The 23,764-nt window shown below is 49.3% G+C and overlaps 1 protein-coding gene across 2 annotated transcripts in view; it reads right to left on the bottom strand.

The window, feature by feature from the left end:
• Positions 1-12,647, bottom strand: part of HIPK2 (homeodomain interacting protein kinase 2) — a 132,749-nt gene extending 120,102 nt beyond the window's left edge. Inside the window, exon 1 of one of the 2 annotated variants that reach the window (XM_031589768.2) lies at positions 12,388-12,647. In XM_031589768.2, coding sequence (XP_031445628.2) covers positions 12,388-12,406 — 19 coding nt within the window. In that variant the 5' untranslated portion in view covers positions 12,407-12,647. Of the gene's footprint in view, positions 1-10,753; positions 11,075-12,387 lie in introns of those variants that run through there. The other variant, XM_031589769.2, reaches the window with a different exon arrangement.
• Positions 12,648-23,764: the final 11,117 nt, after the last annotated feature.

Here is a 23,764-nt window from a genome sequence, read left to right as displayed (position 1 = left end):
TGCACCCGCTATCAAAAGCGTGAGGCATCCCCAGCTGAAGCCCTGCTCTGCCTTGTCACTCACCCAAATCCCACCTTCTTCTTCCCCACCTTATTTCCTAGAAGCAGGGGCTTTTGGCAGGAGACACAGTGTCTGTCTGCGGCAGAGCTCTGTAAGGGAAAGAAGATGTCACCTTTCAGGAAAGCTTCTTCCTGAAACCCCTTCAGTCCCTCCTGGCTGAGAGGAAGTGCAGGGACTGTTAATGACTCAAGTACTCCTCTGGGAAACAGCGATGATTTTGGAGGAGCATCAAAAAACTTTGAAGCCAAGCCCAGTCCTAAAGAAAGGAGCTCCACGGTAGCACAGGTTCACTTTAAGCAAATTGAGGTCTCAGACACCTCCCTATAGGGATACTGAAACAGATACAGCTACTTCACTGAGGTGGTCCCACCTACATCAGATACTTTATGAGTGGTATGCTCAACACATCTAAATGGGTACAGAATCCCTAGGAGATACTGTGTTGCATTCAAGTACCAGCTACATTGTAGGAACACATCAAGACTGAAATAACTAAGGATGCAGCAGGATAGAACAGAGAAGTGCTAGCAGAGCTGGATGGAGACCCAGGAAGCAGTTCAGTAGGACCGCCAAAAGCTGATGCTGGGAGAGGTGTGTATAAGATGCCAGGCGTGCAGCTGTTCTGCGTCAGAATGGAGACGAGCTGGTGGATGTGGATTACAGATCTTTTCCAGCCAAAATAGCTTGGTTATGCTTTTTTTTTTTTTTCTTTTCAGCTTGGATTTCTAGTAACTCTTCAGCCTGAAAGAGTCACATTGCTTCAAAATCTTTCCCTGCCTTTTGCAGGCAGAGTGGCAGTGTCCCCTCCTGAACACTCTGTGATTTACAGCCTTCCATGCTCGCAAAGGCTACACAGCCCCTTATGCACAGACTGCAGACAGCACTCCTGCCAACACATACACTGCCACAGCATCGCTCTACAAAAACACCCTGCATTCACCTTGCGTATATTTCCTCCTGTGCAGGTTGAGACAGCTCACAAGCACATAGGAGGCCTAATTTATATTTATTATAAATCTCCCTTCTTTATTCCTTGCAGAAGGAAGACTTCAGTAGACAAAGGGGGGCAGCCACACCAAACACGTGTCTGCAGTCCTACACATGCCTGCAAACAAGGGAAGCATCTCACATGTGCATACATACATGTATACTTTTCCCTAGCATTCTCACACAAACGATACCTACAATCCCTTCCAACTCATGTGTGCTTTCAGACAGCACAGGCATTGGGAAGCTGCACTTTCATTATCCAGGTGCTCACAGCCTCAGATAAGGAATGAGAAAATGACACTGCAAGGAAAGTACTGTCATCACCAATGGGGTACGTTTGCGTCTGCGTCTCACATGTCCCTGTCAGGCAGTGCAGCTATTTTAAATGGGGTTTGCAACATGTTTCTTATCCCCGCCTGCTAAATACATCCACACTCTGATGTTGAGAGCACAGAGGGGGAGTTTGATGGGAAGGCAGGTTTCTGGTGGAGCCAGTGGAAGCGCCAGAAGAGATGAAGGAATTTTACTCATGACTAAATGTGATCCCCACTTGCTTCACAGGCGCATGCCCTGGGGGAACTATTATGGCTGGGGTTTCTCCACGGAGCCCTGAAGCTGGCTGCAGCCGGGAATTATCCCCTTTAAATCCAGGTTCAGAGAAAAGGCTGCAATCTCCCTTCTCTCTGCAGAGGACCTCGGTGCAGCCCCTGTTGCCCCATTCCTATGAGTTCCGCCTGCAGCAATCAGCTCTCTGCAGGACAATGCTATCAGCCTGCTCAGAAACAGCACTAGCACACAGCACTGGAGCCTGTCATTATGCGAGCTGTGCATGGGAAGCACACCAAACCAGTCCTCTGTGGTCTGTGCTGGCTTCCAGTGTGCTTCCATGAAGGTGACCTAACTATTAACTCCTGTTGAGCTGTTCTGTGCTCATGCATTTTATAACTTTAACCCCTGACAGGGTTACAGTGCCCGAGCGCCTCACGCAATTCCTCCCACTTGCCAACATCTTCCGAGCCTGGCTGCACTGAGATGGACCAAAAACTCTTCACTCAACATGGCCACAAAGCCCATCAGCAGCCTGCCAGAAGCCAGAGAGCTTCTGTGTGCTTCTCTTCTGCTGACCCAGGGCATGTCTTGCCGCAAGGCACCAAATCGCCCTCGTGGAAACAACCTCATTACGTACTCACCCACCCCACTGCATGGCTAAAGCGAGCCAATATGTTACATATTACTTGTTTTTTTTCCACTGACAGCTAACACTCAGTGACCTTCTGACAGGCTGGTGGGATAGCTGAAGGAGAACACTAGAACAATGCTGTTTATCTGGGAGTTAGCAGCACTGATGGCCTCAGATTGAGGCAGTCATACCTTATCCTGTCCTGCTGAGGTCCCTAGCCTACAATTCTCCCTGCAGCAGCGGAGAGCCCAAGTGCAGGATCAGAACTTTGTGCCATTGTTCATGTGCTCGATAGCACCACAACAGATTTGCCATGTAAGACCAGACCCTACAATAGGTATTTTCAAGGCTAGTAATAGCTACTTTACTCCCCAGAAATGTTGTCTTGAGAGGAAGATTAAAGATTGTGTGCACACAGAGCTATGAGCATATCTACAAGGCTTTTCTCAGCAATTTTAGCTCCAGCCTCTAAAAGTCAATCATCTAAATAGGAAAGCAAGGAGAGTGGCTAGAAATTACCTCTATTTAGAAGCAAAACAGAGACCTCCTGAAAATTCATGCCAAACTCTCTGGAATTTGTCAACAGTAAATGCTGCCTAGGAGAACAAAATAAAACCCCATGCATTCAGCTAGAAGTCCTTCACCTCCAGCCTCATGCTTTATGCAGAGAGCCATTCCACCAGCGTAAGTATGGAGCAACACAGATGCTTCCCCCTGCTGCTCTCAGCTCCACTTGGAGAAAGCACCCAGATGGTCAGAAAGGAGAGCCCCAAGGCCCTCCAGTATAGCTCTTACAGGAACTCCACTGTAAAATCCTGACCCTGGGTCAATCATATGGCCTGATTTTTGGGTGGAGTTGTGCGGAGCCAGGAGTTGGATTCGAAGATCCTTATGGGTCCCTTTCAACTTGGGATATTCTATGATTCTAAAGGTGAGGCTCAGCCTGCCTCTGCCACAACCATGCTCAGGGCAGGCTGGAGCTTCTTCTAGTGGTCACATATCTTCTGATATTCTTTTGTGTACCTCTCCCTGTCCTCCCCACGGCAGACATGGAAGATTTGATCACCTGTTGCACCTTTTCATAAATACAGGTTGTGAGCTCTCTGGGGCAACACTCCACTCATCCATCTTCTGGAAAATGCACAGCACAAAGATCCTTGACTTGGGATCCTGACTGCCAGTGGATATAAATAATTGGAAATTAAAATAAAAGTGAAGTTGCACCAGGGAACTGTTGCGCTTCCAAGTTTTTTTTCAGTCTAGATGACTCTCAGGGGACATGGGAGAGCTACTGCTGAGATAAACAAAATAAATCTCAGCCTACCAGGTTTACATGGAAACGATCAAAAATGTGTGTCCGTATTGTTCTGACCTCTATATCTTCTTTATTTTTTTTAGCTTTCCTCTAACCTTTAAAAGGCATGTAAGATAAACAGAGAAGTAACTGGGCAGACAACATCCTCGGATGAGATGTAGGAATATAATCAAGCCTTCAGACACATGCACACAAACACCATAATTTATCTCTTCCTCCTCCTGTTTGATATTATCCTCTGTTCTAGTATCATAATCTGTTGCTATGGAAACAGCTATGATGTCACCACGAGAGGTTTATGGATGCCTCGAACAGGAAGGAAAGGTACATGGCTATGGGAGAGGAAAAAAACCACCTACAAACAGCTGCTGAGCAGGAGACGTTCCAGGAATGGCAAGCATTAAAAGGGAAAAGACAAATACCTCGATGGCAGTGATGCTACCACAGACAAAAGCAGAATATAAACTGCGTTTTAAAAATAAAAAATGCTTACCAATTTTGCCTATGAGTAAAAATATTCTGGGGAAGCTATAGGAGGTTCCCAAAAAACTAAACTTTCTCTGAAATGTTCCGCAGGTTTGCTGGGACTGGCTGTTTTCTGAGCCTTGCTGCTAAAGTCCGGGCCTCCACCATCCCACTCCATCATCTGCTGTAAAGTTCCCCCCAGAAGCACGAGCCTAATACCCTGCCACTGCAGCTCGTAGCCAGGGAGTTGCTGGCCTCCCGCCACTCCTTTATGTGTGCCTTTATGATCTTTGACTGGGAGAAAAACTGCATCTTCAAGCAAAAATAAACAGCGAGGTGCTGAATCCACTGGATCACATCCAGTAGCAAATAAACGCCCTAACCCCAAACTATAAGCAAGAAAGAGCTTTTTTTTGTTCTTTTCACCCAAGAGAAAAATACGTAATCTTCCAGACTCACTGCTGAACACCCTCATATACCTGGGCTGCTAGTGGAGAAAACAGCACAGTGCCTTGTAGGCTCACAGCACACCCTGCCTTAAAGCCACATGCATTGTGCAGGGCATGATGCTGGTGCAACTGTCCGTGCCTGCAGCCGTTTCACTCACCTGGACTGATGGTGAGAGGGTAAGCACGGGGACAGAGGGTGCAACAGCCACATGTGCCCTTAAAGCCATCATCGTCTGTTGGTGCCTGCCTACAGGAGGATGCAGCATGCAGGGTCTGCCAGGGAGGAGGAGTGAGGATGGCAGATCACATTCTTCCTGCATAGCTGCCATTATCAGGGAAAGGGCAGTGGCAGTGAAGGAGGAAACCACAAGATTCTCAGATCAATGAAAAGTACAGATATTTCAGCTCATTTCTTCCAGATCAGAATTTCCCCAGCATGGAGAGCAGCATCGGAGATCTTCTGGGAATGCTACAGCATCATTTTTGCCTCTGGTCTCAGCTCTAGCAGGGGAATCCCTAGTCTCTCCTTCCTGCCCATGAGCATTTAGGGTATCGGTGGTAACTCCTGCCCTTCCCTGCCCTCCCTCCAAAGGATGCTAGAGACAACTCCAGGGAAAAAACCTGGAAGGGACTGAAGTCACTAAGAGCAGCTGCAAATACAGCCCAAGCAGGAGAACCTTCGGTGATTCACAGAACTTTCTGTTCCTGACAGCCTTGGCTCTGACAGCCTCAAACCCTACACTTAGCAGGGATCATCTCTCCTGTTAGTCACTTGCCATCACCTTTCTCCCCCACCTGTCTCTCTCATCCTCCTTTGTCTTGTCCCTTGACCTACTTCTCCTTCTTCCCTCTCTTCAGCCCATCCTCCCCTTCCCCACATGAAACCTGGTAAAAAACATATAGGAAATTCCATACGTTGTGTTTTCCTATCTCCATAGAATCCATGCTGTCTACATTATCCACTCTCCTGTACGTGTATCTACACAAAATGTAAATCCTTTCGTGTGGGAACTATCTATCACGTTATGTCAACATCATGCCTGGCACAATGAGATCCTGCTTTTCTCTGGCACTGGTGCTACAACAGCAAAAATAATTGTTAATACTTTAAAAGCACTATAGAATGGTAAGACAGGAAGAGTGAAAGAAATGTCAAGGCTTTGTGGGGTGTTTTGTTTTTCTTTCCCGAATTGCTTCTATATTTGGGGGGCAGGATTTTTTTTTATTTTTTTTATTTTTTTAACTAAAACTATGTCTCTTCTTCTCAGCCTTCAATTTGGGACTGCAAAGTGGAAAACAAAGCTGATCTTGGTGAAGAAACAGATTGTGCTTTTTTTAAATTGGCAGGTGACACCAAGCAGGAAGGGACTGCAAAGTCAGTGCAATCAGATTAGAACTCAAAACAGTCCTGACAGATGAGGAAGGACAGGATGGAATTCAAACAGGATAGCTAGCTCCACACACGCAGCATAGAAAAAAGCTCACCAGGCATCAGATCTCTAGACAGGAGCTGAAGCCACGGAACATCTCAAGCTAAACACAGATGGATGATGCTGCGGTGCACAAGGCAAGGCAAACAGGAGCACCGTCTTTAAGGCACAAGAGGGAATACTGCTCCATGTAGCCAGTGAACCCTGGGGAAAGCACTGGGATCCTGCAGTGCTGTACAGAAGAGATGTGGGCCTACTGGAGAGAACGTGGGGAGCCAGAATGGTCAGAACTCAACCAAACAAGGCACAGAAGAGATAGCTGAAAGACAGGTCTGAAAAAACGATTAACCTAAGGAACACAAAAACAAGGAAAGACACAGCGAAGAAAAAAGAATTATTTTTTCCACAGCCATTGTTGATAGAGCAAGGAATCGTAGCAAGGAAAGTACAGCTGAGTTACAGAGGAGAACACAACTTTATGCTGACAATCACAGCGAGGTGCAGTGATTGCCCAGGCAGGCTGCAGACCTGCTGTACATGGGGATGAGTGTGTTAGGGAACATGCTGGCAAGCACACCTGGCACAGTAGTACATCCTGCTTTGAAGGAAAGGGAACAACTTATTTTAAGTCTTTGCTGCAACCACTTACTACGATTTTGGTGAGAGCTAAGTTTCTCAGGCACTTCAACATAGCTCACAGAGTAAGATAAACCTGTCAGCCTTCAGAACTGAAGGAGACATCAGTCTGCATGCTACCTCAGCGTAACACTCTTGTTCCAGGTCTTGCCAGTGCCTTCAAGTTTTAAAGGTTATAATGGATAGGGAACATTGCCCTTCTGAGTTCCCCAAGTTTCTCTGGCAAATCTCATTGCCTCGTTCCCTCCTGCAATAGCAGAACCACAAGTGATTGTCCTCATTTTATCCTACCAGAGACAGATGTCAGTGCAGGCACTGGAAGGCAAGTAGAACTGGGAACAAGGCATGAATAACAAGTGAGCTCCTGCAAGTCCAACCAAACATCCCACCAGGAGAAAAACAGGGGAACAACCTATACTTTCCTCACCCAGCATAATCCCCAGCTTGCTGCAGTACACAACTTAGGGTAAAACATGCAAAGCTCCACTGGCCACACTGCCTATCTGTGCTGTACCTCACTGAGACCAGGCTGAGCCCAAGGCAGCCAGAGACTGGCATTTGAAGGCACTTGTCTCCTGCTGGCCATTTTATATCCCTACTGTGAATAAGTAAAAGATGCTATTGTTCAGCATGCTGTCAGCGGTTTGATTAGACAGCCACTCTTTATATATGAACATAGATGGCACTGCAAATACACATCGTATTAAAGATTATTACTATTTCCATTAAATAAATACATTCTAATGGCATGGCTTTTTAATTCTTCTATTCCTGACACTGGATTCTTGTAAGTACTTTGATGTGGCAATTCCCTCACCAGTCTGGGAAGACTGGGCCTGCTCCTCTGCTCACTTCCAAGATGGCAAGTCTTACAAAAGCAGTTTCTGCTGCAGAAGTGACCTTACTCAAAAAGCTATCCAAATGCAACAGTATCACAAATACTTGTCCTCATGCTTTCCAGAGGTAGAACATCAGCTCCTGATGTGGCCAGATGAAGGACACAGGTGCACACTGTGCCACTGTGCTGTGAGCAGGTGGAAGCAGTAACACACCTCGACTCTCCCTATACCATAAACTGTGAAATATCCTCTCTGAGATGAAATTATCCCCTCGATTTGTTTTGAAAACAAAACCTGAACTCTGTACTGCTAGGACCATAGGTTTCAAAGGAGAAGGCTTCATGTTAAACACCCAAGTCCACAGTAGGGCATGTAAACAGGTGAAGAGAAAACTTTTTCTCCAAATAGTGTTTAATTCTTACTTGTTTTCCACTAGTTAACCTCCTGAAAGTCAGAAGAAAAACAACATATAAACAATATTTCACATTCAGAGGGCAGAGATTTCCTAGTAAGGGTGAGGAAACAGCCTCATTTTTATAAATGGACTGATTAAGCTATAGAGGCCATGAGTCAGAAAAGTACTTAAGCATGTGGCTGGCTTTAAAGACATAAACAATTCTAATGAAGTCAGCAGCACCACCTGTGAGCTTAAGTTTAGGCACAGACCTTAAAATATCTTCTTAAATTGGGAACAGAGAGGAAAAGGGTGGAACTTGCAAAAATACCCAGCCTCACCTCCCATCCGTCTTCTCCTCTTTGGACACAGTGATGGGGACACTGCAATAGCTGTCAGCCCATTGCAGAATCACAGAATGACCAGGGTTGGAAGGGACCTCAAGGGATAATGAATCTCCAACCCCCCTGCCACAGGCAGGGTCGCCAACCTTCCCATTTAATACTAGACCAGGTTGCCCAGGGCCCCATCCAACCTGGTCTTGAATACCTCCAGGGACGGGGCATCCACAACCTGTCTGGGCAGCCTGTTCCAGCACCTCACCACTCATAGTAAAGAACTTCCCCTGACCTCCAACCTAAATCTTCCCTCTCTCAACTTAAAACAATTTCCCCTTGTTATCTACCCTGCAAAGTTCCTTTCTCAGCTGTCTCACCCAGAGGTTTGTACTATACCAATGGCACGGCCCCATGCTCGTGTCCCAGCCCAGCTGTTGACTTCACTGTCTGGCATGACCACACTTAATGTCATCACCAAAAACCTTTGCACAGTGACCATCGCTGGGACAGAGACTGACCTCTGCTCCCAGGTCACCGACTCCTCTACCATTTGGCTTTCCTCCTGAAGAAGCATCCACCTACTTTTACAAAGCCATTGCTGGGATGTGACCAAAACTTAAGCTCATTCCATCAGCCTCCTAAATACTTTGCCTCTGAGCAAATGGCCTACCTTCCAGCAGGTGACAGGAGCTCAAACCTGGGACAGGCACCAAGGAGGGCTCCAGAGTCCACACACTCAGGGTGCATGGCCAGCTCCTATCCGGTCTGCTCATCACCTGCCAGCAGGAGCCTGTGCTGCTCTGGGTCTGAGGGCCACAGCCGGTCACTGCCATCAGCTCCCTTCGCCCCAGAGCCTTGCTTATTGGCGTGCCCCTGGTCACAGCCATTTCCACTTCCCAAAATAAAACGGCATTTTTCGCTGTTACATCTAAAAAACATTCAATCACTAGACGCTGCAGCACGATAAGATTAATTATAACTGGAGGGGGCTTCCTGTTATCCTGAGCTAATAAAAACTTACGCTTTTGGTCCCAGCGCTGATTTAGCCCAAGTTATGGTTATTGCTCCATAAACAGGAAGCGCCTCCGAGTTATCATTCCAGCGCACAACCTCTAGGGTAAGGACCTCTCCTTGGTGTCACTGGTGCCGCCCGGCTGACGAGGAAGCTCTGTGCATTTTCACAAGATGTGATGACCCATGAGTGAGATTGGACTGTTCTGGAGCCTTGGTGTGAGGCAGGATCTGAGCCCTGACACGCTGAGGTCAGGGCTCCATGCCTCTAAAACACAGCAAGGAGCCGTGCACAGGCAGCTTCCTTCTGCATGCAGCTCCCGCAGTGGCACCAGTGGCGAGGTGCAATTTACAAATATTACAGATATTAATTCCATAAGCCGCCCACATATAAAACTACCGACGCTGCTGCTAAAAATACACTGCAAGTTGCAACGAAGTTGTTAGGAATGAGAAGCAAAGCAAAAAGGAACTAAACCCAAACAGAGGTAATCACTGTTTTGCAAATAAAGGTTAAGGCACGCAAACACCATTCAAAGACCTGGTTCTGAAGGGTGCCAGAAGACCAGGGCAATGTGGCTGCAAGAGTAGCTCGAGGCTCACCTGTCTGGGCCAGCCGCTTCCCCTCGAAGCCACACTCCCAGCACCCAGCCCCAGTGTGCTGACTTGGCCCCTGAGCAGGGGTTGTGCGGCATCATACCCATCAAGGCCTGTGCTCCAGCCCTGTGCACGTCCCCATACGGCTCACAACCCAAATCCAGGTCACACACTGCGCAGCGGTGTTCCTTCTGTTGTATTTTACTGGGGAGGTTTTTATGCCTTTCATTTTACCGCTCAGCTCTGCAATGCTTGGAAAAGATGGAATGAGAAAAGCAGGCAGGAGAGAACACGAAAACCTCTGAATTCCTTGAGAATAATGGTTAAAGCACGGTGAGGGAGGAGGATTTCAGACCAGATATTTATTTATTCATCATGCCTCGCCTGTTAATATCAGGCGGGGCTCCGTTCTCCTTCCCAAGCTGGCATTTAAGACGGCAGCTCAGTGCACACACACCATGCTCATCCAAACACCGTGAGCTGCCGGAGATCTGCATGTGCTCTGTTACACTCACCCAAAGTTCCAATGAAACGGTTTCACAAGGCCTCCCAGGTGTCACCTTTCCTCCTGGGGCACGTTTTCCATAGAAAAGCCCACGCTTTGCAGCCTGCAAGCCACAGACCTGCGTACCCCTGTCCTCCTGGCACCCCAGGAGCTCCCCGCAGCCCCAGCACGATGGCAGCACAGCCATCCGCCGCAGCGCTGACCCTCACGCTCAGCTCGGCAGCATAACAGTGGCCAATGCTCCGGCGCGGGGATGCAGGCAGATGGCAGGAGGATGGCGGCCCTCGTCTCCTTCCAAGGAGGAAATTACATCCCCTGCGATAAGTAAGTTTTTATCTATGCGCTGTGATATTTCAGGGAATTGTAAGGACCTCTCACGGCAAACAGGAGAGGAGTCACAGCCATTAACCCCTCCTCCGCCTCCCTCTCAGCTATCCAGAAACAATTTAACCCACAAGCACACTGCAACACGAAACGCATAAAGCAATCCCCACAGCCCCACCACGCTATTTTCCGGCTCTTGCGCCCGGGGATATCCACCTACTTCAGGCCTCCAGACGTGCCGCGGACCCTCTAGGATTTTCTGCAGCAGTTCCAAGGGATTCGTTTTCACAGGTTGCCGTTCAGGGCATTATTCCTTTTCCCCCATCTGTTTTCCAGCCAGGCCACAGCCGAAGTTGGGATGCGCGGAGGCACCGCTAAACTTCCCGCACACGCCGCGGTGCGGCACGGCCAACCGCTCCCGGGAGCCGCGGGGGGACGCGGCCTCGGCTCCCCTCTTGTCCCCTGCCCGGGGGCCGGGAGGCCGCGGGAGCGGGCAGGGCGCCGGGAGGCCGCAGCCCCGGCCGCAGGCTCCGCTCATGCCCCTGCCCCGGGAGAGCGGAGCCGCCGCCCCCCGGCTGGACGCAGCCCGGCGCGGAGCGAAGTTCACGCAAATCGCCGCATAATCCCACAGGAGCGGGGGAGGGAGGGGGGAGGTGGGGGTTGGGGACGGGAATAGCAGCGCGCGGGGCGATGCAGGACGGCTGCCCGGGGGCCGCGCCGGGGGCACAGGCCCGGCCGGGCAGGTACGCGCCGGGGCGGGGACGGGCGGCGGAGGGGCGGCCGCGTCGTCCCCCGCGTGCCCGCCCGCCGCGGGTCCCCTGGGCCGCCCGCCGCCGCCGGAGGCGGCCCGGGCGCAGGAGGGCTGACGGGGCCCGAGGCCGCTGGGCGGCGCGGCCGGCAGAGGGCGCCGCCGGCGGGCGGGCCCCGACCGGCACCCCGGGACGCCACCAGCACCGGCCCCGGCCGCGGCCCGCCGCCGCCGCCGCCGCCGCCGCGCGGGGCCGCGCCGCGCCCCCCGGCGGCGCCGGGCTCCGGCAGTCGGGTCGCCGGCAGCGGGGGAGGAGGGCGGGCGGCGGAGAGGGAGGGGAGAGCCGGCGCTCTCGCCGCGCTGCCTAAATCGCTCCTCTTTGTCTCCCGCGGGGTCCCGTCCCCGTGCGGGGCTGCCCGGCAGTACGGCGGCGGGCCGGTAACTTTACACGGCCCGCCGAGCGCCGCTGCCCCGACTCGATTTCTCCTCAGATAAGTTTGCCCGACCCCGGCGCGCAGACGAAGTGCTGCCCCCGCGTCCCCGGCCCGGCACCGACCGGCCTCCAGAACCCCCTCGGCACGGTGCCCTCCGCTTTATGTAACGCTGCCCGGCGCCGGGCTGGGAAAACGCACGGCGAGGGGATTTAAATCAGCCCTACGCGCACACACGCACACACACATATATGTACGTTTCGAACAGCCGCCCCACAATAGGCACCACCGCAGCCGCAGGAACTAAGTTGGGGCACTCGGGTCCCCCCGCTGACAGCGGCCGCCCGCATCCCCGTGCCCTGCCCAGGGCAACCCACCAAAGGGGGCAACTCTCGGAGGGAGGGAGGGAGCGAGGGAGCGGGGCGGCCGGTGCCGGGAGCCGGAGCCGCGCCGAAGCACGGCACACGGCAGGCGCAGGGCGAGCTCCGGCCGCCTCATTGTTCTGCGCGGCACCGGCACCGACTTCTCCCACCGCCCCCCACCGGGGGCCGGGCGCCCGGGACCGCCGGGCTCGAGGGGGGGCCGCGCCTCGCCCCGCTCCCCGCCGGGTGCAGCCTGCCCGCAGCCTGCCGGGCGCTGCGGGGACCCCGAGCCCGCGGGGCGAGGAGGGCTTACCTTCGTACATGGGGGCCATCGGTGCAAGGACGCCTGTTATTCATGGCAACGCCGCCACGAACGACGCGAGATCGCAGCCCCCCAAACTCAACACACATCTGCCATCTTGAGCGGGTGTCTCTCGGCGGAGGCGAAGCTGCCGCCTGCCTTCTGCATCGCTGCCCGCCTCAGCGCGGGGGGAGCCGGGCACATCCAGCCCCGCTCGCTGCCGGCCCTCCGACGCGGCCGGGGCGGGCGAGCGGGCGGGGGGCGGCGGCGCCGGGCCGGGCCGGGCCAGGCCGGGGCGAGGCGCGGGGCCGGGCAGGGGCGGCGGGCGGCGGGGCCCCCCCGGCTCGGGACGGCGGCGCTGGGGAGGGAGGGAAGGAGGGAAGGAGAGAGGGAGGGAGGGAAGCAGGAGGGAGGGAGGGAGAGAGGGAGGGAGGGAAGGAGGGGGGCTGGCGCCGTGCCCCCGCTCTCAGCGCGGCATGGCTGCGTCTGCCGGGGCGCCTGCAAAAGTTGCACTGGGGGCGAGAGGAAGGGAGAGAGAGACGGAGGGAGAGAGAGGGAAAGGGAGACGGAGAGGAGGGAAGAAAAAAAAAGGGGGGGGGGGGGGTAAAAAAAAAAAAAAAAAGCAAGGGAAGGGAGTTTGCAAATAATCAAGCGCCGATGGCACTGATCGCGGCTTCCCAGAAGGAGAGGCAGCGAGCGAGAGAAACCCTCTGCTGAGATTATGTGGGATCTTGTTTAACAACACATTTCAATCAGGAGAAAAAAGGAACAGTCAACAGAAGTTGGTGAAACACTTCTGTCTTCCCCCCTCCTCTTTATAGAAAAGAGAGGAGGAAAAAAAATAAAAAAGGCGGCTGATTGAAGCTGTGCAATTCACTGGCTGTGGGGATCATATAATTTGAGCTCATGTTTTACAATAGCGCGGAAAATTCCTACCTCTCCCCCTCTCCCCAAATAAATCTTCTATTCCCTCAAGGCATTTCACAATCTGGTTCACCGAGAAAAGTTCCAATTTTTTCTTTCTTTTTTTTTTTTTTTTATTTAGTTTGCTTGCAGTGTAAATATTTAGCGGATGCATTTAAAATAAACATACGTTGTTGCTTCTAGGATTTGGGTTATGATTTTGTGTTGTGTGTTTTTGTTGTTGTTGCTTCTGTTTTTTTAGAAAACCAACACAACAGAACCACATCAAAGAAGTGTTTCCTTACTGAGCTTGACAGCCGCTGCCGCCCCTCCACTCCCCATTTTTCTCCCTCTTTCAGCTCTTGCTATAGGAGCACCAACCCAACCTGATGAGCATCTTTTTTGCCAGTTCATATGAGAAAGCCGTAGGTAAAGCCATGCTATCCAGAACCCTTTTTCCTGAAGGTGGCTTTGCAGAGGAACGTGAGCCGCCAGGTAACGTGACACAAGCGGGGACACAAGACACAGCAGCAGAGCCTCTGACAAAGGTGGGGACAAAAGTCTGGGGCTGTGATCCCGCACTGAGTCCCGCGTGGAGCTTCTCTCAGAGAGTAGCCTGGGACCAAAGCAGGGGGGATGGCCTGGCTTTGTGCCTGCTGTCACGGCTTCTCCTCAACACGCTGCCACTCATTGCTGCTGGGGCCAGCCCAGACCTCTCCTACTGCAGGATAGGCAGTGCTGGATGCGCTGCTCTTTGCTTGTCTCAAGGAGGAGGAGCACAGTAACTTTTATTGAGGGATTTAATGAGATTCGAAAGATGCTTAGAGCAACAGATTGAAGTGAACTAGGTAGAAAGCTGTGCCAGTTGGCCCATAGAGCTGGATGACTGGATGACATGACCCCTGGACTCTCGTGGGCCCTGTTGTGTGCAAGGTATCATCTGCTTTCTGCGTGGTTTTTCCTCTTCCTGGAATAACACGGGTGCTGCCTCACTGCCCACAAGTGCTGTGTTTGTGACTGGAAGGTGAAGATGTGCCAGAAGCACTGGGGTGCAGTAGGAGGGCAGGTGGAGGTGCTGGGCCAGCACTGGAGGGCTGCGTACAGCAGAGGGAGCAAAGCCTGCTGTGGGCCCAGCATGCTTCATTTGGAGGGTGATCCCCAGGCCCAGCACCTCCAAGTCTAGGAAAGAAATAGAGCTGTCTGCACTTGGACCACTGAGGAGTCCAGAACTGGAGGGCGAGCAGTGGGTGCAGTATTGAAATTGTTTCTTGCTTCTCTTTTCCTGAGCCATGCAGACCCTCAGACTTCAGCTCTAGGCACTAGGTCAATAACTTCCCATTTCCCCGAACCACATTTCTGGTCATTGTAATTCTGCACTTCTCTCATCTCCTGTGATTGAGGATATTTTCTGCTTTTCAAGGCCGCTGATGCTTACAATCCCAGCCTGCCTCCTTGCCCTTGATCAGAGCAGCAGCTGTGGAGCCTTATTTCAGAGCCATGGAGAAGATGTGTAAAAGTATCAGAAAACAGCAGGGGACAAAAACACAGTGGAGGAGCAGGAGATTGAAGGAACCACCCTCCTTCCTCATCACTGTGTTTTGCTGCGGCATGGCTTCAGGCCACACATCAGCTTCGTTTTCCTCACCTGCAAAACAGAAGCAGTGGTCCCTGCCACATGAAGATGTGCTGCTGTTTTCTCTACTCTGCCCTCTCTGTTTTACCCTAAGCTATCCTGTAGCCATTGGACCTGTGCTGAACTTCACTTTCAGGACTTCCTTTGTGTTGCCTGGGCATGGACAAGGTGCCTCCTCTCCCTCTGCTGGCTGGTGGAATATGGAGGAAGATTCTGGAACAGCCAGACCTGTGTGTGATGTACCCAAATAGCTGCTGGAGCTGCTTGGCTCCACAGCATGGGCCATTCTATCTCTGCTAGGGCAAGATGCTAAAATGGGGTGAACTGTACAGCTGGCCCAGGACAGAAATTCCCATCTTCAGATTCAGTAATGCCATCAAATTTAAAGATGCTTATCTGTTGAATAGGAAAGGCAACAGAGATATTTTCACCACCCTGGACCATTCTGTACATATGTTTAAATGCCAAGTGAGAGCCTCCTTCAGGGAACATTTGGGGCATGTGGTTTTGAGCAGGGGATACAATACCTTGCTGCATTTTGCCATTGCTGTGCACGGACAGCGATGCACACAGGAGGTGTCCTGGCTCTACCACCTTCTTTCCATTCTCCCTAAACTGAGCAGCCACTTGAGGACATCTTCCTTGGTCATTGAGACCCCACCTGGGTCAGATTGCTCAGAGGATGGATGCTTCTGGCCATCCTCCTGGTACAGGAGGGATCATTGCCCACACTGTGAGTGTCTGCAACCAACAGAACATGGCATCAAAATTTTCAGTCCACCCCAGTATTTCTGAGTATTTCTTCTCTTTGACCACTTCCCCTGAGAGAGGACAGGAGGCAGTGCTGGAGAAGCAGATTTCACTGTGTCATCATTCAGTTTTTCACTTCTCCATTTACATACATAAGCCTACCATAAATACTTGTGGCTAATGGACAAGTACACAGCATTCTCATAAACTATCAGAGAATGCCATACACCACCCATGCAGCTCCGCCAGCTATGTCCTCTGTGAGTCATGGGCAGCAGCAGCACTGAGCAAGCAGGGGACAGTAGGGTGGCCTTTGCACAGGTCACCCTTTCCCATTTCCACCCTACATAGGCAAACTTTAGTGACCTTGGGCAAGTTGCTCTCTCCTGCAGAAAGGCATATGGTGCTTGACTACCATGTCCTTGGGGCTGCTAGTAGTGAGCAGATCTTCTACATACAACTGCAGTAAAGCAATGGGAGTTGCTTGTTTTTTTTTTTTTTTTTTTCTGGAAATTGTGATTTGGGATTCTTCTTCCAGTGTTTTTGTTTGTTTGTTTGTTTGTTTTGAAGTTAATATCAATTTTGGAAGGCAAGTGAGCTTTAAAGTGGCTGATGGGCATCGTGCTGCAAGATGTACCCTTCCCTGTCTCACACAGACACAAGATGCCCTTTGTTCTCTCAAACACTGCCATGGGATCCCCTCCTCTCCATCACTGCCCCTGTGATTTATTCCTCTTCCTCTTAAAGAAAAATGAAGAAGTCTGAGAGGGTCTGTGGCATCCAGCTTTCTCAGCTCATTGTCACAGTCAAGGCAAAAAAATCACAAAATCACAGAATTTTAGGGGTTGGAAGGGACCTGTAGAGATCAGTGAGTACAGCCCTCTGCTAAAGCACATTCCCTACAGTAGCACAGAAAGCATCCAGGAAGGTCTTGAATATCTCTAGAGAAGGAGACTCCACAACCTTTCTGGGCAATCTGTTCAAAACCATTCAGTGCATTTTCTTCTTCAGAAAGATTCAGCATTAAAAATATTCCAATGCAAAGCTGTAATGTACATTTAAAAAAGAAAAAGTAAAAGAGAAAGGCTCTAAGCACAGAGAGTGTGCAACTCCCTGTCAGTAAGAACCTTTAATATCTTTTTGCCTTTGTGGAGGAGCTGGAAGGCATCGTTTTGTTAAAGAGAATCAGGCCCCAAATCTTTCACATTAAGAAAAGCAAAATATTTTTGTAAACATCAGGGGAAGGTTTCCCAGTGAAATAGACACAGATGTTTTCTTTTTAAATGTAAATCAGTGCGGGAATGGACAGTTTAATTAAAAGGAAAATTATTAGGTAAGTGCGGAGGGAATCTACTTTATTTGCAGGGTACACTCACATATTTTTACCGGTGAGTCAATGGCAGTTTTTAATTTCTTTCCACCTAAGACAATCGGCCCAGAGACTAGCCACTGTAATATGGAGTTCTGAGGGAAGGTTTTTTCATGGAACAGCAGGAATGTCTGCTCCATGTGCGAGTTGTGGGGTCTCATGCAGCCAGAAATAGTGGGTCCATTCCCAGCCTTACATCTGCTTATCTTAAGGTAATGCTTTGCAGAGGCTACATCCATCAAGGTATCACCTGGAGAAGAGAAGGCTCAAGTGAGACCTCACTGCAGCCTTCCAGTACATGAAGTGAGTTTATAGACAAGAAGGGGACCAACTTTTCATATGGTCTAATGGGAGCAGGATAACAATGGCTTTAAACTAAAAGGGAGGTTAGATGTTAGGTGAAAATTCTTCACTCAGAGGGCGGTGAGGCACTGGCACAGCTGCCCAGAGAAGCTGTGGGTGCCCCATCCCTGGAGGTGCTCAAGGCCAGGTTGGATGGGGCCCTGGGCAGCCTGAGCTGCTGGGGGACAGCCCTGTCCATGGCAGGGGGTTGAGACTGGCTGGGTTTTAAGCCATTCTATGATTCTATGAAAACCCAATCTCTCATGACTGGGATCTGGGGGCACTGCTGATGCCACACAAAGTCATTCATGCTTCCTGCTGGAAGGGTGCTGGGGCTGTGAGGCTGAATTGCTGTGTATCCTCCTGCTGCTTGGCCGCTTGGCTCAGCTCCTCTCCAAGCCACTGTGTGCAGCCTCTGTGTGCAGCAAGACCCAGACCTGAGCCTTGAGAGGAGCTGCTGCCCTCTGGCCTCTGCAGTGCTCAGGCCTCCAGACCAGGTTTTGACTAGGTTCTGACTAGGCCAAAAGCAGCGGGCACAGTGTTCTGGGACTACAGCAGCTCGTTTCTGAGAAAATGCTCTTATCTTTGAACGCACATGGAAAATATGTTGTGTGCTTAAGTGGGCTGGGGGCTGATGGCCCTGTCATGGCTGCAGGCTGGTAAAACTTCAGCAAGTTCAGCATTGCACCTTTGACGAAGGCAGCATGCTGGAGAGCAAGACAGATCATAGAATCACAGAAACATTAAGATTTCTAAGATCATCAAGTCCAACCATCAATCCCCCACCACCATGCCCATTAACCACGTCCCTCATGGCAGGGAGGTGCCGTGACAGCACGCAGCCCAGCCACTGCCCTGGGGCAGGCAGGGATCTGGGTCACCTCAGTGCTGTAGCCACATCTGAGCAGTGCACTGTTGAACCTTCCTTCCCCCCAGGAGTATTGCTGAAATAAATGCCTAAGAACGATATGGCCTCCGCATTCAAGGGGTTAAATGCAATTTCCCATCCTCTAGCTTTTGCATTTGGCTCAGGTATTGTTGGCAGAGTCTTGGATCCTTTTCTTCTTATTAAAAAAAAAAAAAAACAAAAAAACTTTAAAATAATAAAAAAGTGCTTATCAGATAATGAAATTCTAGCTGTGGTCAAGTCTTCAAACAACCAGGGCCATGATTTAATTGGAAGTAATTATAGCCTTTTCTGAAGTATAATTTTTAGGGTATTTTTTCCCCTGACATTTGCAGTGTGGAAATTAAAAATAAAGCAATGTCAGAATCACGAGATTTCAATCTGTCTTCAGACAATAATGTGGGCTGGTGTCAGGGGTTTGTCCTTGGCAAGAAGGAGGAAAAATTCACTAAAGAAAATTCTCCTGGTGAAAATAGTCGTACGTTTTCTGTGCTCCGAAATTCCTGAGAGACTGCTGTCTCCCAGAGCTCTCTAGAAATCCTCCTACCTCAGCTGCAGAGGGAAAGGACACATCAGTACCTAACTCCTGAGAGCACTGCATTTGCGATGCAGACTTGGTTAATTATTCCACGGTTAAGGCTGTGTTAAGAGACAGGCTTAGCAGAAGAAAAAAAATCCCCATCCTACACAGCCAAGATGAATGTAGGCCTTATATCCTTGCTCAAAAAAGCCCAGTGTGTAGCAAAGTTATTTCCACATTTTTTTCCCCCTAATATTGCCCCATTTTTTAAAAAAATATTTTTTGAAGTGATGATCTTCTAAATTTTGCTCTGGTTACTCATAGTAACTCCTTGGCTTTTTTTTTTTTTTTTTTTTTTAATGAAACCGCCAACACGTCCCATAAAATCCACCTCACACACTCCCTGCTACACAAAGTTCCTCCCTAGTGGGAGGGACAGTTCTCACCAGTTCAGCCTTTCTGATGGCTGGTGGCATCAGCAGGGCCCCATGCACAGCTATGTGTTTCCCTAAATACAACTCCATGGAAGGGCAATTCATCCAGGCTTCAAATAATCTCTGTAGAGGTGAACGTGCATGAAGAATCTTACTTCACTCCAAGCCCTACGCTTCTGCATCTGAAATTTTAGACTTAATACCCATTTTAAATCCATTCTTGAACACCAGTCAAAGGGAAAGGAAGAAACGATTTCAGATTAAAAGGGCAATGTAGAAAAAAAATCTCAGTGGGAGCAGGTTGTGATTACAGCACTGTACAATGTGCCGCAGAGGACTGGTGTGAGGGATGCTCTGTTCTGCACGGCCAGAGATGATCTTCCACATCTCAGGGACAAGGCTATATGTTCTCGATTGCTTCCAACCCATGAGCTGCAGAGAGCCTCTGAAGATGTTCAGGAAGACAACTGCTTTTTCCAAGTTAAACATTTTTATTCCCCTTCCCCAAATGACCAAAGTAAGACTATCAATGTTTCAAAGACAAGCATACATATTTAATTTCATGAGTTCCATGCTGTCAACAGAAAATAACTTGAAAGAACAGGGAAAGATTCTGAGAAGCAGTGATGGAAATTTTCTTTGCTCAGCTCCAGTTCTCAGAGCTCTACAGCAGCACTTTCCCTGACTTAATACTGTGCCCTTGCTTAGCTTGGGAACTGAGCCTACATCCTGATCACTGCTCTGCTTTGTGTGTTTGGGTGGGCCAAGGGCTACAACTCATGAATGCAGGGCCTACCATGACATGGCCCAGAACTCGGCTTGGAGCCTCTTGGCCAGAGATGGGAAGCTCTTGTCATATCATAGAACCACAGAATGACTTAGGATGGAGGGGACCTTATAGCCAACTCAGTTTCAACCCCACTGGGATCAGATTACCCAGGGCCCATCCAATCTGGCCTTGAACAACTCCAGGGACAGGATTTACCTACTGAATATTTAATATTGATCATCTGTATTTCTTGCCCACATCTTAGCAAAAGCCAAACCAGCCATGAAGTCCATCACTGTTATCAGTGATGTATCCACACAACTGCCTTGGTCTTGCACAGCTCAGTTAGCCACAGCCTGTGACTACGGCTTCAAAATTTGTGCTGAGGAGATCTCATTCTGAGACCCTGCTGCTCACCCACTTCTATGCTGAGAGAACGAAATAAATATTTACTGTTTTTCATAACACCCAGCCACACTCATCCTCGCCACTGCATAGCAGTTCATTTAATTGAAATAAGAATATAAGTAAACTGTTTGTCAAGGCAGTTTATTAGGAAAAGCATTGCTGTGTCAGGAGCTCCCTCACTGTGAGGGATGCTGTGTTGTCTCTCTTAATATTTAATGCCATTTTAATATTTCCCAGTTAGGGGCTGAAGCTACAGACTAAAGGCCAAGCATGACAAAGTGGGGAGGGAGGCAATCCCACAAAGTGAGGTCAGCAAAGCTCCATTGCTGATGTGCTTGGCAGCTGACTGAACAGCAGTTCTGCTCCTTCCTAAGGGGTTGTGCCACCCCATGGCCCTCCATCTGCCACTTTGCCTGAGATCTATGGGTATGGCCTGTCCTTACCCAGAAGGGCACTGCAAAGCTTTGGGGCCCCATCCGGTGGCTGGGGAGCTGAGGTGCCCAGGCTTCCTATGACAAACCAATTTGTCTTTGCCATTTCACTCCATGTGGACTAAATAATCAACCACTGCTATCAACTACTGAACTTCTCTTGGAGAGCCTCAGTTCCTGTCCTGCACCCTGGGTCTGTTCCCAGCAGTGATGCCCAGCTCAGGCTGTCCTCACTGTGGAGGTCTCTTCAGAGAGCCTTTTGAAACAGCTGCAAAATAAACTCTTCTTTTTCCAAACATCACTAGACAGTTTAAGAATAATTACATGAACTTTATAATCAGCCAAACCAGCACAGGCATTCACCTGGCCTGCACGTAGCATTTGTGAGTAATTGTACATAGAGGGCAGGTACTTAAGAACTTAGTGCACAAACAGCTACAGGAGGAGGGCCCTATTATAAATAAAAATTCCTTAGTTGTCACTTTGCTGTCTCTGATGTCCCACGCATTCAAATGCTGAGACTGATTCATTTAATCTTACTCTAAACCAGCAAGCAACAGAGGCAGTTTCCTGACAGTTGCTTAAAAAAAAAAATGTATCTGAGCTCTCTTAAACTGTGTTCCCTTGTATTATATTTAGACATCGTGATTAGAGAAGCTGCCACGCTGTGCTTTCACTTGAAGGAAGAAGCTAAGGCTGGAAGCAGTGGGAAGCAGTGCTAGGGACCAATTCAGGCTCTGGGTCGGCGTCTGAAAGCTCATGCTGCCTGCTTCCCCAGTGCCGCCAGCCTTGGGAAACCTGAGGTCTCAAATAAGCACAGCATTATTTACAGTAATGAGGCTGCTGGCAAGGGTGGAGGCAGTGAGAGACTTAGCGGCTGCTTTCATTCGTGTTAGCAGTATCAGCTGAGCAGTGCTGGTGGCCCTTCCTTCTCTGCTCCCTCCCTCAACCCCCTCAAACCTTGTCAGAGGCTGAGATGCAAAATCTGGACACTCCTGTAATGTGAACAAGGCTTATGTATGCTTGTGCCACTGCAAAGCAGATTACAATGAGTTCGCTTCATGTGTTTTACTCTAATGAAGTCAGTGGAGGTTTCAACAAATAAATGTTTCAACACAGACACAAACTTGACATGCAGCTCTGCTCTTCAAAACAGCATACCTAAAAGAATACCTGAATTCTCTGCTTTTGCTAAATGTGGTATTTAATATTTTGCAGTGCCCAAGTAAATTTGGCTGATGAATGCACAGTCTTCCACATTTCTATATTATTGTGGTGAAGGTTATGAGAGGTTCACTGAAGCAGCTCCCCTCACTGCACAACTAGCTTTTACAAAGTGCTTGTCCAACCCTGCAGACCCCTTCTGACCTGCACCTGAGGTGAGAAGATCCCAAAACTCTCAGCAGCTGCTCTAGAGCAGGGTAGCAGATGTGACACAAGTCTGTCAGAGAGGACAAGTTGAAAGACCCTTTGAGATCTATGGGGAGATGGGGAGGGGATACTGTGCCTTATCTGTGCCAGATTTGGGGGATGGTAAACTGGACGTGGTAGATGGTAAGCAGGACATGAGCCAACCACATCCTGGGCTGCATCAAAAGCAGCATGGCCAGCAGGTCAGGGAGGCGATCCTGCCCCTCTGCTCTGCTCTGGTGAGACTTCACCTGGAGTACTGCATCCAGATGTGGAGTCCTTGGTATAGGAGAGACATGGATCTGTTGGATAGTGTCCAGAAAGCCCTTCAATATCTAAAGGGAGGTCTGTAAGAAAAGAGACAGACTCTTTAGCAGAGTATATTGTAATAGAACAAGGGGAAATAGCATCAAACTAAAAGAGGAGAGATTTAGATTGGACATATGGAAGAAGTAAGGGTTGTGAAGTGCTGGAACAGGTTGCCTGGAGAGGTGGTGGATGTCCTGACCTTGCAGACATCCAAGCAAGATCGGGCAGGATGGGTCTCTGAGGACCCTGATCTAGCTGTGAGTGTCCCTGTTCATTGCAGGGTAGTTGGACTAAAAGACCTTAAAAGGTGCCTTCCCAATCAAACAAATCTATGTTTCTATGATCTGTGCCTTTTGTTAACCTGGAATACATGCTATTGTGGAAATCAGTGGAATTCAAATGCTGAATGGAAAGGTGGGTTTTTCCTATCAGCCATTTGCTAGTTTTTCAGGTTTGTGGTTTTTCCTCCTCCTCCAGCTGATCTATGGATATCTGTCAATTTGTTACTGCTTCCGAATACCCTCATTTGCTAAACTAAAATCTATGCTTTTAGTTTAGGACACACATAGAAAACTTGAGGTCCTGCTTTAAGATCTTAATTTTAGTCCAAATATGATCAGCTTACCATTATTTTAGGATCTGCTATAGTCATTCTCTCTCAGATAAAAACATCACACTAGAAGCTTTCTATCATCTGTCTCTAGAGAGAGTCAAGAAAATTCTTAGAGACTTGAAGGTGACTTTTCTGTGAAACCGTCTCAGTGTATTTCCAAAAATACATCATAATTTGGAATCTTCTCCTCACCCTCAATAGAGATCACAGAGATTCCAGAAAAAAATAAATAAATAAAAAATAACCCCTATGCATTCCTAGGAGCTGTGCCTTTAGCTGTAACAAATCAATCAAGTACCCTTTTATCAGCCAGATATAAATTGACTTGAGGCATTCTGAAGCCTAAGGCTTGTATAAGACTTCTGGTTTAGGCTTTATTTCCATGAAGAAGTTTGACTCTGGAGGAAGACTTCTGTTTTTGAATAGTGTATTTTCCATCCACTTGTTATTTTCACTTCCAAGCTTGCTTAGCCAGTTGAGTATGAAAGACTTGTTATTGCTTCCTAGCGGCAAGATTATCTGTTGATGGTATTTATGGGGTGCTAATTACTATCTGTCACCGGTATTTATGAGGTTCCAATTGCTGCAGTA

The sequence above is a fragment of the Phasianus colchicus genome, chromosome 1, assembly GCF_987193195.1.
Source record: "Phasianus colchicus chromosome 1, bPhaCol1.hap1.1, whole genome shotgun sequence".
NCBI classification, from domain to species: Eukaryota; Metazoa; Chordata; class Aves; order Galliformes; family Phasianidae; genus Phasianus; species Phasianus colchicus.
This window is presented reverse-complemented; position numbering and strand designations above follow the sequence as displayed.